General features: G+C 31.5%; 1 protein-coding gene across 1 annotated transcript in view; it reads right to left on the bottom strand.

Moving 5' to 3' along the window:
• The window catches only part of DSCAM (DS cell adhesion molecule), a 712,116-nt gene that overhangs the window by 29,901 nt on the left and 667,360 nt on the right, over window positions 1–14,855 (bottom strand). Inside the window, exons 28-29 of the mRNA XM_074213849.1 lie at window positions 14,165–14,195; window positions 1,191–1,303 (exon numbers count right to left, since the gene is read on the bottom strand). Coding sequence (XP_074069950.1) covers window positions 1,191–1,303; window positions 14,165–14,195 — 144 coding nt within the window. The remainder of the gene's footprint in view (window positions 1–1,190; window positions 1,304–14,164; window positions 14,196–14,855) is intronic.

The raw sequence follows: 14,855 nt of genomic DNA, 5'->3' as shown, positions 1-14,855 counted from the left end.
GCATAGCTTCCAAAATTAAGAATTAAGATGTCAACTTTTTTGTATTCTGCCCTTCACAAGTGGTTAGGGATATTGTGTCCAGCGAATGCAACCAAGATGGCATATGTCATATCAAATTTGGTTGAAGGAAGAGATGTTTATCCTTGATAAGAGGAAACTCAAGGTGTGCATCATTGCTGTTTTAAGGAATTTGAAGGGCTATCAGGGGAAGAGGACTCAGACAATCTGTTTGACTTTAGAGGGTAGAACCAAGAATAATGGATGGATAAAAAATAGGCAAATTTTGGCTGATGCCCAATGAATTGAATTATTACTCGTCATGATAGAACAGTTTAGCAAATGTTATATCCCTATTGGAAGTTTAAGTAATTACATGTTTATTTTTGATCCAGGGAAATTTAAAAAGAGAGAGAGAAAATTTTATATCAAAGACTAGAATCAAAACAAGCAAAAATTTAGATTTTTTCCTGTTATGAAAAAACTTGCAAAAATATCTAGTAAGAGAAGTAATGTTGGGAAATGTGTTAACCCTTTTAGACCAATGAAAAATTATTTAGTAAATGATTGTGTCTTAGGCTAGACTTGATCAACATTTCTCTCAACTGTCAACATGACAATCAATCAATCTTGTTATTTGTAGTGATAAATAATTTTATTCCTGGTCTGTCCCAGATCTGAAGCAGGAAATCAGGGTGGTTTTCATTGAGCCATTCACCCATTCCATTGGGACTTTCAAGAAGCATCAAGGGAAGAAGAGCAGAAATATCATAAATAAATGACTACATTAAGTTTATTTCAGAGGAGTTTCAGTGATAAATTCCTATTCATCATAATGTTAAGCTCAAGAAAGAGAACCTGGGAACTTGCTGATTAAAGTGATTTTGGACTCTAGGATACTAGGAAATTTATAATCCTTTTCTAAGTTAGTAGTGGCTTTCTAGCAAACATCTCAATATATAATTTTCCTAAGAATTAACTATAATGCTTCTGGTTTAGAGATGAATTAAAATCATTTTTATTCTTTTTTTTATTTTAGTAAACTTTCTCAATTTCCCTCTTTCATACCATACACCACTGATTATTTTCTAAGGCAGCATTTCAATTTAAATATCCTCTTCTATCTTGAAGTTAGCAGTGAATAGAATATTTACATCTTCTAAAGTGGAATAAAAAGTATATTGATACTTTACCAATGGTCTCCATTGTGTCTCTCTCTTCAATTAGAAGTTGTGCACGGGGAATATCAATGTGCATTCTCAGAGTCTGTTGTTTGTTTAAAGTATCTGAGGTTCTGGTGTTCTTACTAGAAATGAAATTGAAGTCAAACATTAAAAACAACAAAACAACTTAATATTAAATGGCTTAAATGTGCTTTTGATTCTGAATAATGGAGAGGAGAGGGAAGGGAAGCAAAGGAAATGAATTTTTCAAAAATACTTTCTTGTACTATCTATCACAGTGCCTAGTGTAAATAAGAGGCTTAATAAATGATTATTAGCTGATTGACTTGAGATACATGAATCATGTTAATTTATAGGTGATGACCAGGTTAGAAAAATGCAAATTATGCTGCGATAATATTGAAATGATAAAAGTTTATCTTTTAAAATCTAAATGAAACTGCATTTTGATAAATGATGAGGAAAGATAAAGAATAGCAATTAATTATTCAGTAGGTAGTTACAAGGACAAATTTTTATCAAGTTATCTTCTATTTAGTTTATTATCATAAACCTCAGTTTCCTGCCTGGCATTATTTTAGTTCTTTCACAATATAGTACACAATTATTGTATCATATTGGCAATGAGCCTTAAAATTTATCTATCTTAGAGCCTAATCAGATAATTATCTAGTAACAGCAAATAAAAACATGCAATAAGAAGTGTGTATGTGTAATCATTCAGTAAAAACCTTCAATATCTCACTGCAACAATCTATAAAAGTAAATTAGTTACTAAAAAAAAGTCAATAAAGATTAGTAATCCTAATTAGAAAAGTGACTATTCAATATTTGACAGAATTCTAATATTAGATAATTGTTTTTATAATATTAATAGACATATCTTATATGAAGTCACAAAGAGGCAAGTTAAAAATTATTGAATATCTTAAACTATTGTAATTATATATCTGACTAAAGAGTGAGGAACTGATAGGTATTGGTAAAGTTGTCCAAATATTGATTCACTAACATGAAGATTTGTTATCACTTTAGGGGATATCATTAATGAGAATGTATTGGGTCAAGTTTGAGGTGTTTTGTAATGATATAGTAAAACTCTTTGGCCATTGTATATGTCTATATCCCTCTCTCTATATAGATATATCCAATGTATACAAATATGTACATGTATACATATGTGTACACACTATATTTCTTCCTATATTTTATTGCTAGAGAATAAATTTTTTCGTTTTTTGTTTTTTTTGGTTTTTTTTGCAAGGCAATGGGGTTAAGTGCCTTGTCCAAGGCCACACAGCTAGTTAGAAAGTGTCTGAGGCTGAATTTGAACTCAGGTACTCCTGACTCCAGGGCCGGTGCTCTATCCACTGTTCCACCTAACCGTTCCAAGAATACATTTTTTACTGCTTTTCTTTCTTAACAAGGATAGTGCCAACACATTAATTATAAACTTCTAATAACAAATGGATCAGATTCACTTAAAAATTCCAAGAATATTTTCTGATATATTTCAATAATAGTCTAAGTATTTTCTACTACCATTTTTATTTGCACCCAAATAGAATAAAAATTTTTAAAAAATACGTAATTTGTGGGGAAGTAGAGCTTTCAGATTTTGGAGCTTATAGTCTTAGAATAGATCCATTCTAAGGCTAGTAAAGAATTATTTAATGCAACAAAGATGTATCATTAGGTAATTTACCTGAATAGTTACGAATCTTTCGATTAGGTATTAAACAAGCCAAGTATAAGAATTCCACTTATAAAATAAAATGTTTAAAATTCAGAGCAGTTAAGATTCTTCAGTCCCAGTCATATTTTATTTAGAATCACTATTCTCCTACTAAAAACTGCAGATAGATCTCTTTAGAAATTTCACCTGGGGATTGGGTTTATTTTTGCACATAAAATAAAACAAATCTAGTTCTTTTCTCAAAATGAGTAGTTTGAAGAAATCACATCTCCTGATCTAATATTCATGAAGACACATAGGTTACACTTAAATAATAAGAGAGGTTATGCTATCATTTATATAGGAATAAAGATTAACAACTTCCCTGAAACATTGGAACTTGCACAGAGCAGTTTGACTGTCCCTTACCAATAAGAATAAACAAAGTTTGTGGAAAATTAATTAATTTTCTTGAAGTTCAGAGACCAAATGAGAATGGTTACACAATATGAAATAAGCAACATCAACTATCTGAGCATAATAAAGTAAAACCTCATAGCTAGGTTTTAATGTTATTGTTCAAATATCAGTAGACATTCATCTACTACTGAAAGATATTATTCATAAGTATTTCTCTGGACATAATTTTTTCATTTTCTGTTCAATAGACCATAACTTCACTGATGTCATCATATTGAAGCATTAATTAAGAAACAATTCTTAAAAAACCCTGTAAAAGTAAGAACACATAGGAACAATTGCTAATTTAAAAAAAATTAAATGGAACTCTCTGAAACTATGTAGCTATAGTTTTATAGATAGCACCCAACTCATTGGATGTTATATTACTCCAAAACATCAACTATATTTTGCAACTTCAGAGGATATGTGATTTCATCATTGTAAATACTGCCTTTGGTGGAATGACAAACTTCATCCTGGCCTCATTCTGTGTGACTGATATCCTGTGTGATATCCATGTCCTCTCATAAAACCTTTGGTGGGAGTAGCATCCAGTGTTTTGGAGGTATTTCTCTAGAACTTCTGACACAGCAGGGATTTCCTGAGGTACATGCATTCTCTACTAAGCTATAACTCAATAATACATCTATATGATCAACTCAAATCTTTGAGGATTTTTTTTACATTTTATTTATTTTAGGCAATGGGGTTATGTGACTTGCCCAAGGTCACACAGCCAGGGAAATTATTAAGTGTCTGAGACTAGATTTCAACTCAGGTCTTCCTGACTCCAGGGCTGGTGTTCTATCCACTGCTTCACCTAGAAGCCCCAAAGATATTTTTTACCATATAAGCAAAACTACAATTTTTTTCATATAATCATTGGTAACTAGACCAGATGTAATTGAATGTTGAGATAGGAAAACAGTTTGAAGAGATTTAAGAAAGGAGTGAGTAGAAAGGAAGTAGAGGCTCCTATTATGGATGACTTTCTCAGAGAATTTAGCCATAAAAAGGAGTAGAGATATGGGAGGATAGTTACCAGGACTGGACAAATCAAGTGAGAGTTTTTGTTTTGTATTATGAATGGGGAAACATGGGCATATTGTAGTTGGAATAACCTGAGTATTCTCGGCAATGTAAGAGCCTGAAGGAAAGGGGAAAGGTTTTGGTTGAGGTGAAAATGAGATCCAGTACTAGTTTCTGCAGGGAATGAGATATGCTTTTTTTTGCAAGGCAAATGGGGTTAAGTGGCTTGCCCAAGACCACACAGCTAGGTAATTATTAAGTGTCTGAGGTCGGATTTGAACCCAGGTACTCCTGACTCCAAGGCCGGTGCTTTATCCACTATGCCACCTACCTGCCCCTGAGATAGGCTTTTGAAGAAATGAAAGGACTGCCTTGTGAGGGTAGCTAGGTGGCACAGTGGATAGAGCACCGGCCCTGGAGTCAGGAGTACCTGGGTTCAAATCCGACCTCAGACACTTAATAATTACCTAGCTGTGTGGCCTTGGCAAGCCACTTAAGCTCATTGCTTTGCAAAAACCTAAAAAAAAAATAGACTGCCTTGAACCAGAGGGCAAACTGAGATAGCATAACAGTGAATTTATAACCTACCCAGTTAGCAAGATTGTGAGGCTTACTCTAGATGTTTTTAATAAAAAATAATGATTGCACATGAAACTACAAATTTATTATGTATAACTTGCTATACTTATCATCTTCAAAAGAGATGGTTTTATTGTGTCCTTCCCTATTCTGTTTTGTTTTATTTCTTTTTCTTCTCTTATTGCCTTTGCCAGAATTTCCAGACCATATTGAAGAGTATTAGTGACAGTGGACATTCTTGTTTCACACTTCATCTTACTGAGAAGGCTTCTAGCTTAGCACCATTACAAATAATGCTTGCTGACAGTTTTAGATTAAATGCTTTTCTTTAATCAATGTGATGAAAACAACATTTATAGCAATGTTTTAAAATATTTTTAATTGAAATGAGTGTTGTCCCGTATCAAAAGCATTTTCTACATCTATTAATGTATTCAAATGATGTTTACTCTTATCATTGACATAATCAGTTATGTTAATAGTTTTTGTGATTTTAAATTATTCATGCCTTCCTGGAATAAAGCTTACTTTGTCAAAATTATAATCTTTGTAATATAGTGTTGCAATCTTTTAACTAACATTTTATTTAGAATCTTTGCCTTTGTGGAGATAAATGAAAAGGTCTGTTATTTTCTTTCTCTGTTTTTTCTCTTCTTGGTTTAGGAATCAATATCATTTTTTTTTTTCATAAAAAGGGTTAGAACTCTATTATTCCAAATAATTTATTCAATATTGGAATCAGTTGATCTTTAAATATATGACATAATTCATTTGCAAATATATCAGGTCCTGGTGGCTCTTTTTCCCCTAATAAAACTCATGATCTGTTCAATTTCTTTTTCTAAAATAGAACTATTTAGTTATTCTATTTCTTCTACTAATTCAGGCAATTAATATTTTTGTAAATATTCTTCCATTTCACTTAAATTGCTAAGTTTATTGGTAGAGAACAGGTGAAAAGAACTCCTTATAATTTTTTAAATTACATCTTTGTTACTGGTATATTTACATTTTTTCATTTTTAATAGTAATAATTTTCTTTTTCTTGTCCTTAAAAAATTAAATTTACCAAACCATTTATCTATCTATTGCTTTTTTCATAAAATCATTCCCTAGCATTACTTATTGATTCAATAGAATGTTTTTACTCTCAATTTTATTAATCTCACCTTAAATTTCTAAGATTTCCAATTCAGTATTTAATTGGGGATTTTTAATTTGTTTATTTTCTTGATTTTTAATTTGCAGATCCCTTTAATTGGATATTGAATTGGCTTGCTCTTTCTCTGTCTTATTGATGTAAGCATTTAGAGACATAAATTTTCCTCTGTTTATTATTTTTACTCTATCCCTTAGGTTACAATATGTTGTCTCATTATTGTCTTTCTGTAAAATAAAATTGATATGTTCTTTACTCACTCCTTTAAGATTAGATTGTTTAATCTCTAATTAGTTTTAATATATTTCTGCAAACCCTTATTAAATATAATTTTTATTGTATTATAGTCTGAAAAAGATTCAGTTTAATATTTCTGCTTTTCTCCTTTGAATTATTAATTTTTATGTCCTAATGTATGTTAAATTATCTCCAGAGATCTATTATACCTAAGTTATATATATATATATTTTTGCAAGGCAATGGGGTTAAGTGACTTGCCTATACCTATGCTTTCTAAGATTCTATTCATCTCCTGAACTTTTTTTTTGTTAGATTCATCTAGTTCTGAGAAGGGAAGATTAAAGTCCCCTACTATAATAGTACTTCCATGTATCTTTACCTATAATTCATTTAACTTTTCTTTCAAAATTTTAGGTATTATAGAATTTTGGTGCATATAGATTCAGTACTGATATTGCTTCATTGTTTATGGTACCTTTAATCAAAATGTAGAACTCCTAGTTATCTCTTTTAATTAAATCTATTTCAACCTTATTTGTCTGTGGTTATTATCCCTGCCTTTTTGTATCAGTTGAAGCATAATAAATTCTACCCCTACCCTCTATTTTTAACTCCATGCTTATCTCTGATTCTTAAATGTGTTTCTTATAAACAACATCTTGTTGAATTCTTGTTTTTAATCCATTTTGCTATCCATTTCTGTGAGTTTATCCCATTCATATTCAGTTATAACTATTCTTGAATTTCCTTCCTTCCTATTTTTACTTGTCCTTCTCAGCCTCTCTTTTTATTCTACACTTTTGCTTTATCTAGTCTCCTTTTACCCTTCTATTTCTTATTAATACCCCTCTAAAAGTCCCTCCTCTATCTTTTCCCCAACTTCCTAAATATTAATCTAAATTTCCTTCTAAAAGTCTGTACTTTATCTTCTCTAAAACCCTCCTATTGATCTACATATCCTTCCAAACTTTCCTTCTTTTTCCTGTCTCCTAGTACTCTTATTTCTCTATAATTTTAGATTTTTAAATATATATATGAAATTCCCTCTTTCACTCAGAATCTATGGGAATAAAGTTCCTATAAGCCCTCTACTCCCACCTGCTTCTTCTGTATCAGTTCTTCTTTTCATGCTCCATTTGTTTAATTGCTCCTTTTAAAAAATTTTTCCCATTCAATTTTGTTTTTTAGAATCACCCCATCATATTTAACTCAACCCCAACTTTTCTTTCAAAATATTCTAGAAATGGTGATAGTCTCAAGAACACTAATACTGTTTTCATTATTAATATTATGACCTTAATCATTTCCTAATTAGTTTTTAATGTTTTCTTTATTTCTTTTGGATCTTATTTATTGCATTTTCCATTGAGTCATGGTCTTTTTAATGGTTAATTTTCTTGCCACAAGTCTCTCCTAATTTCATTCCATCTTTCACTTAGAAAGAAAAGTGATTTTAAAACATAGCAACTTTGGCTGTATTTTATTTCATTGGATCTCTCTTTAATCCACTGATTTATGCTGTCTATCAATTAATCAAATAATAAAACATTATTCAAACTACCAAGTATTTATTAAGCACCTATTTATTAGGCTTCATGATACAAAGAACAAACTGTCACAGCCCCTGTCCTCAAGGAAGGGTTACTCTAATATTCTAAAGAGGCCAACTCTCCAAAATATTAGATTATTTTTCAAACTATATTTTTTATAGATAACACTTTTAAACCACATTCACTTCTGAATATATCTTTCAACTCTACAACACATTGAGAAAACATTGTATGAAATTCATTAGAAAAAACAAATGGAGCACTAGGTGGCAGCTAGGTGGCACAGTGTATAGAGCACAGGCCCATGAGTCAGGAGTACCTGAGTTCAAATGCAGTCTCAGACATTGCCTAGCTGTGTGACCTTGGGCAACTCACTTAACCCCACTGCTTTGTAAAAAACAAAAACAAAAACAAACCAAACATAATCAAGTGATAAAAATTCCTTCCCATTCTGCAAAGAAGAGGAAGGAGGTACATATTTCTCCAGTTTTAGAGCCAAGCAAATTTATTTTTTAAGACACATATAGAATTGGATGTAAGGACAAGTAAGAGAGAATAACTGCAAAAGTATGGCATACTATTATCAAAATAGAATATAAAATTCAGAATTAAATTTCAGAATAAATTTAGGCATAGTGAAGAAACAGGATAATTAAAAGTTTTTTTCTTTTGAAGAATTATTTTGGGCAGAAGAGTGTTGCAGTGCCATAATTAGGGGAAGAGAAGTATTAAAAAAGATCTAAAATCTAAAGTAAATTGAATTATAGCAAAATGGGGGGGGGTGATAGATCCATTCCACTTTATTTGTCTCTATTTTCTGTGCTAAGATTGGACAAGATGGAGCAAAGTAATAAAGGTAATAGGGCATCGAAGAGGAGTATAAGAAGGTAGGATGAGAGGACCTAGGTGTTCTTGATAAATTTAAGTCACCAAGCACAAATAAACAACAATCTAGGACAGAGTGTTCTAACCTGTGAAGCATCTACCACTAGTGGGTGAGAACAGAGAAGAAGCCTTGAGGGGATCAGGGAAGAGAAAGCAATGACAAAAAAGTGGATATTTTTTCCATCAAAAGTGTAGAAATAATATAAAATCTTATTAAGAAAAAAAGTATATCAAGATAACATGAATAAGTACCCATAAATCCTTATATATCAATGCTGTTATATGAAAAGATGGATATAATTCTTTAAATGGCATTAATGAATACAAAATGGAAAAAAGCAATCAGACTGGACAAAATGTACATAGAAAAGATCTGCACTGAAGGAGAAATCAATGTGAAGGCACTGACATCGATATACAAGTTTCAAAACATTATTTATGCCAAAAATGTAGCTAAAAGTGCATGTATAACTATCAACCATCACTATTTCTCTTTCAGTTTGACAAAACTTTTATGAATATCATCTATACTCTAATCAAGGATATTCTTCAGGAAGGTACAAACAGAAATCTTAATTCACAAATAATATTCAACAGTGGACCTCACCCTCACTCTTTTAGTTTAATGAGATATAGAGAATATAATGTTTTTTACCATTTATTATTTATGGATTATGAAAAAATTGTTCAGTAAACCAAAATGCTGCATTGTAAATTTTTAAACAAAGTCTCCCACCCATCTTTTAAAATCATTCAGGTTTGATATAAGAACAATAATTCTATTTTACAATGTACTGATAAATGGCCAAAGAAAAGATTTCAAATAGAGAGACGAATACTTGACAAGATTGATCATGATTGTGATGAAGAAGGTCCAGAAAATAGTCTAAATTGTAGTATTATTTTTTTTAAGGCTTTTTGCAAGGCAATGTGGCTAAGTGGCTTGCCCAAGGTCACACAGCTACGTAATTATAAATATCTGAGTCCAGATTTGAACTCAGGTGCTCCTGACTCCAGGGCCAATGCTCTATCCACTGTGTCACCCCTGAAAATAGTCTAAATTGAAGAAGGATCTTTTATAGATGGTGAGGTCTTCTAGTTCCTCATGCAAGTGGATGACATATTACATGTTGCATCAAGTCCAAAGACATTATGTCTCCTGAAAGAGAGCTTGTAAGTCATTTAAAGGAGTTTTGCCTGACCATCCACATAGAAATCCATATCTATATTATAGTCTGATAGGCTAGGATATAGATGTATATACAAAGAAATACAGCAAAGAAACTATGAACAGCAATTCTTGAGCGCATATATAAAGAGGAGAAAATGTCTTCAGAGCCTGTTTCTGAAGCTATGAGTTACTTCCCTCTTTGTTACATAAGCTCCAAAATTGAGGTTATTTTCCTCTGAACTCTGATTTGTTCCAATTGTTCTCATATTAGTACACTTTCTTTTTAAAGCTACTCAAAGGAGTTTGAGTCAAGTTGGTGGAGAAAAAGGGATTTCTGGAATTCTCCTTCAAACCTCTCTAAATATCTTTAAATAATGCCTCAAAACAAATTCTAAGGCTGCAGAACCTACAAAATGATGGAATGAAACAATTTTTATATCTGAAGACAACTTAGATCAGCAGAACATGCCTGTTACACCACAATGAAAGTGAATTACACCACAATGAAAGTGAACCACAGTCTAATGCAGGCCATGGCAGCACAGACCAGATATCAGAAAACCAGAACAGGTCCTGTGGGACAATTGAATAAATAGCAGCAATGGTAGTTTCTGGATCTTTCAGACCACAGATGTTAAGAGGAAGTCAGACAACTGGTCAGAAGGAGATTAGAGGGGTACCTTTGCTGCCGCCAGCGGCAGGACTCTGTTGTATTTCCCATTCTTGAATCTGAGTCACAGTCATTGATCTCAGTCCCAGGGTAAGGAGGAGCCCTAGTACACTAGAGCTTGCAGTCACAGGAAAAACACTGGTCATGGTTTGAGGAAGAAAAGAGTGATTGCAATCACTCACAGACCATTACATTGTACAAGAGAATTGTAAATGCAGCACCTTGGAATAACCAAAAACTTAAAGCCCCCCCCCCCCAGAATTACCTCTGAAAACAAAAAATCTGAAATTTGAGATAGAGTCCCCATCACTCCAGAAGCAGAATCCAGTTTAACATAGATTTAAAAGTCAAGAAATAGGCTGGTAGATGAGCAACCAAAACAAAAAAAAGATCCTGATTATATAAGGTTATTATAGAGACAGGTAAAATCAAAGCACAAACTCAAAAGACTGTATTCAAGTCTTCAAAAAAAATATGAATTGGTCCCAGGCCTTGGAAGAGCTCAAAAAGGATTTTTGAAATCAAGTAAGAGAAGTAAAGGAAAAATTGGGAAAAGAAATGAGAGTGATGCAAGAAAACAATGAAAAAAAGTTGATAGTTTGGTAAAGGAGATAGAAAAATTATTGAAGAAACTAGCAACTTAATAACAGATAGATCAAATGGTAAAGGAGACATAAAAATCCACTGAAGAAAAGAATGCCTTGAAAAGCTGGATTGAGCAAATGAAAAAAATTCACTGAAGAAAATAATTTATTAAAAACTATAAAAATAGAATCGGGGAGATAGAAATGAATGATTTTATGACATCAAAAACTAATAAAAACAAAATCAAAAGAATGAAAAATAGAAGAGAATGTAAAATATCTCATTGATAATACTGATTCCAAAAAGTAAATCTGAGAGGTAATTTAAGAATTATTGGACTACTTGAAAACCATGATTTAAAAAAAGAACCTAGACATCTTTCAAGAAATTATCATGTTAAACTGTCCATATATTGTACTAAAATGAAATTTTCCAGGAATACTATAATTAAATTCCAGTGTTCCCAGGTCAAGGAGAAAATATTGAAAGAAGTAAAAAAAAATTCAAATATTATAGAGTCATAGTCAGGATAACATAAGATTTTGCAGTTTAAAAGGATCAGAGGCCTTGGAATGATATTCCAGAGGACAAAGGAGCTAGAATTACAAGCAAGAATCATCTATCCAACAAAACTGAGTATGGTCCTTCAGAGTGAACAATGGATTTTTAATAAAATAGAGAACTTTTGAGCATTCCTGATGAAAAGATGAGAGTGGAATAGAAAATTTAACTTTCAAATATAAGATTCAAAATAAACATAGAAAGATAAACAGTAAAGAAAACTTATACTGGATTCAATAAGGTTAAATTGCTTACATTCCTATATGGGAAAATGAGTCTTGTAACTTCTAAGAACTTTTCCATTATTAGGGTTGTTAGAAGGATTGTAAATAGACAGAAAGCACATGTGTGAATTGAATATGATGGGATAATTATCTAAAAAATAAAATTAAGGAGTGAGAAAGAAGAAAACACTTTCTGAAAAAGAAGAGGGGGGAAGGGAAAAGTAGAATGGGGTAAGTTATCTGACATAAAAGAGTCCCAAAAGAGATTTTACAATGGAGGCAAGGATAGGGAAAGGGTGTTGGGGATGTCTGTGAATACTCTCATCAGTATTGGCTTAAAGAGGGAATATACATTTGCTCTCAACTGAATATAGGTATTTATTTTGCCATACATGAAAGTAAGAGGAGGAAAAGGGATAAGAGAAGGAGAGAAGGGGTTACTGATTGAAAGGAAGACAGTTTGGGGGAGGTAAAAGTTAGAAGTAAAATACTTTTGAGAATGAACAGGATGAAAGGAGAGAGAGAGAGAGAGAGAGAGAGAGAGAGAGAGAGAGAGAGAGAGAGAGAGAGAGAATAGGATAAATGGGGGAGAATAGGATGAATGAATACATATTTGGTAATCATTACTATGAAAAAAACTTTACAGCATATTTTTCTGATAAAAATCTCATTTCACAAATACATAGAAAATGAAGTCAAATTTATTGAAATAAATCATATCTCAATGCAGTTTTCATACAAAGTAATCAAAGTCATTTATAGTCACTTAAAAATGCTTTATATCACCAAGTTTAGAGAAATGTAAATTAAAAAAAACTCTGAACTACCACCACACATATATTAGATTGGTTATTTTGACAGAAAAGGAAAATGACAAATGTTGGAATGATGTGGAAAAGTTAAATATTAATGCATTGTTGGTGAGGTTGTATACTGAATCAAACATTCTGGTGAGCTATTTGGATGTCCGAAGTGCTATAAAACCATGTAATTCTTTTAACCAAGAAATACCAGTATTATGTCTGTAGCTCAAAGATCTGGGAACAAAACCAAAAAGCAAAAGGACCTATATATATATATATATATATAAAATATTTAGCTGTGGCTAAGAATTGGAAATTGAGGAGATGTTCATTGATTAGGGAATGGTTAAACAAGTTGCTATATATGATTGTGAGGGAATATTATTAAGCAATGACAGGGAGGATGTTTTGAAAAAAGTCAGAATACACTCACCTGAATTGATGCAAAATGAAATGTGACAATATCGTACGTAATAACAGGAATATTGTATGATGATCTACTGTGAATAATTTAGCTATTTTCAGCAAAGTAATGATCTAAGACAATTCTGAAGGACTTGTGAAAGGTGTTAACTAAATTCAAAGAAAGAACTGGTAGAGTCTGGATGTAGATCAAAGATATTTTTTTCTTTACTTTCATTATTTTTCTTGTGGTTTTCTTGTGTGTGATTTCTTTCATAACATGACTTACATGGAAATATCTTTTGCATGACACACAAGTAAAATTGCTTGAATTCTCAATAAAGGTGGGGAGAAAATCTGGACACCAAATTTGAGAAAATAATGTAAAAATTATTTTTGCATGTAATTGGAAAAAATAACATTAAATTATTTAATAAGGGCCCTCAAAAAAAAAGAGTACTCAAAGAGGCTTGACTTAATTGCTTCTATGCTGATAATCAAAGGGAGAGAAGTGAACCAGTAGAGGCTGAAGGTGATGGCATTAGAGAATTATTAGAACCTATCAAGGATATCCTTAGAAGTCTGAAGGAAGTTACTACAGCTCTGGAGACTTGCTTATGAGAGAAGGAGCTGGGATAAATTTCAGAGATTTTATTTACTATATTAAACTAAGAAGGTGTTCTAATACAAACAGGAATAGGATTCATGAATTAGTAGCTCCAAATTAGTAGCAAACCAAAATTTTCAGAAAAGGCATATTAAAAGGATTTTCCTTTAGCATTTATTTAGTTTCTTAAACTCATAAGGAATTCTCATCAGGGAAATTCAGATAAATATACTTGCATGGGAAATCATATGAAGAATGAAAAGATATGGAAGTCATTTTACACACTTTTAAAAAAAGAAGTCATAATTTAAAGCTCAAATTTTATAGCAACTTGGAAAATATCATAAAAATTAAGCCTATGGATGATAAGTTTTCTCTTACCTCATAAGCATTTCAGCTAAACTCTTTGCATCTGGGGAGCAAAGAAAATCCAAATAACAATTAATATCAGGCAGATGACAAGCAGCTATTAATATTTTTTCTATTAAGAATATATATATTTTGAATTGCTTAATTTCTACAATCCATATGATAATTAAAAATGACAGTTTTCCCTGTTCAACCACAGTTGATAACAAAGCAGTTCTATAGCTATCTTGACTCCCTACCATATATCTTTTTATTAAAAAATGTTTTAAAGAGTTGAAAAACTTCTCAAAAATATAATGAAGATTTAATCATAAACTAATATTTTAGTCCATCCACAAAGTTCATTTTTGCATAAATTATAACTTAGAAAAGTTTTTCAATAGGCAGAAACATTAATTTTTAAAAAATAATTTTAAATTATTTTTTTACATCCTCATAATTTCTTCTTGTATCACTTCTCCACCCCTCCCATAAAACAAGGTAACATCTTTTAAAGAAACAAAGAGTAAGAGAGAAAATTAGTTTAAATGAAAATACATTAAAGAATCTGAAAATATGCTTAATATACATTTGTGGATCTCTCCCTACTGCCAAGGGATGGGAATGTTTTTTTTTCATTTACATTCATATTTATTCTTTATAATTTTGTCACATTCACTTTTGATTTTTTTTGGGGGGTGGGGAGATTATAGTCATTGTGAAT

The sequence above is a fragment of the Macrotis lagotis genome, chromosome 1 (genome assembly GCF_037893015.1).
Source record: "Macrotis lagotis isolate mMagLag1 chromosome 1, bilby.v1.9.chrom.fasta, whole genome shotgun sequence".
NCBI classification, from domain to species: domain Eukaryota; kingdom Metazoa; phylum Chordata; class Mammalia; order Peramelemorphia; family Peramelidae; genus Macrotis; species Macrotis lagotis.
The sequence above is the reverse complement of the archived record's forward strand: the minus strand, read 5'-3'. Positions and strand labels throughout refer to the sequence as shown.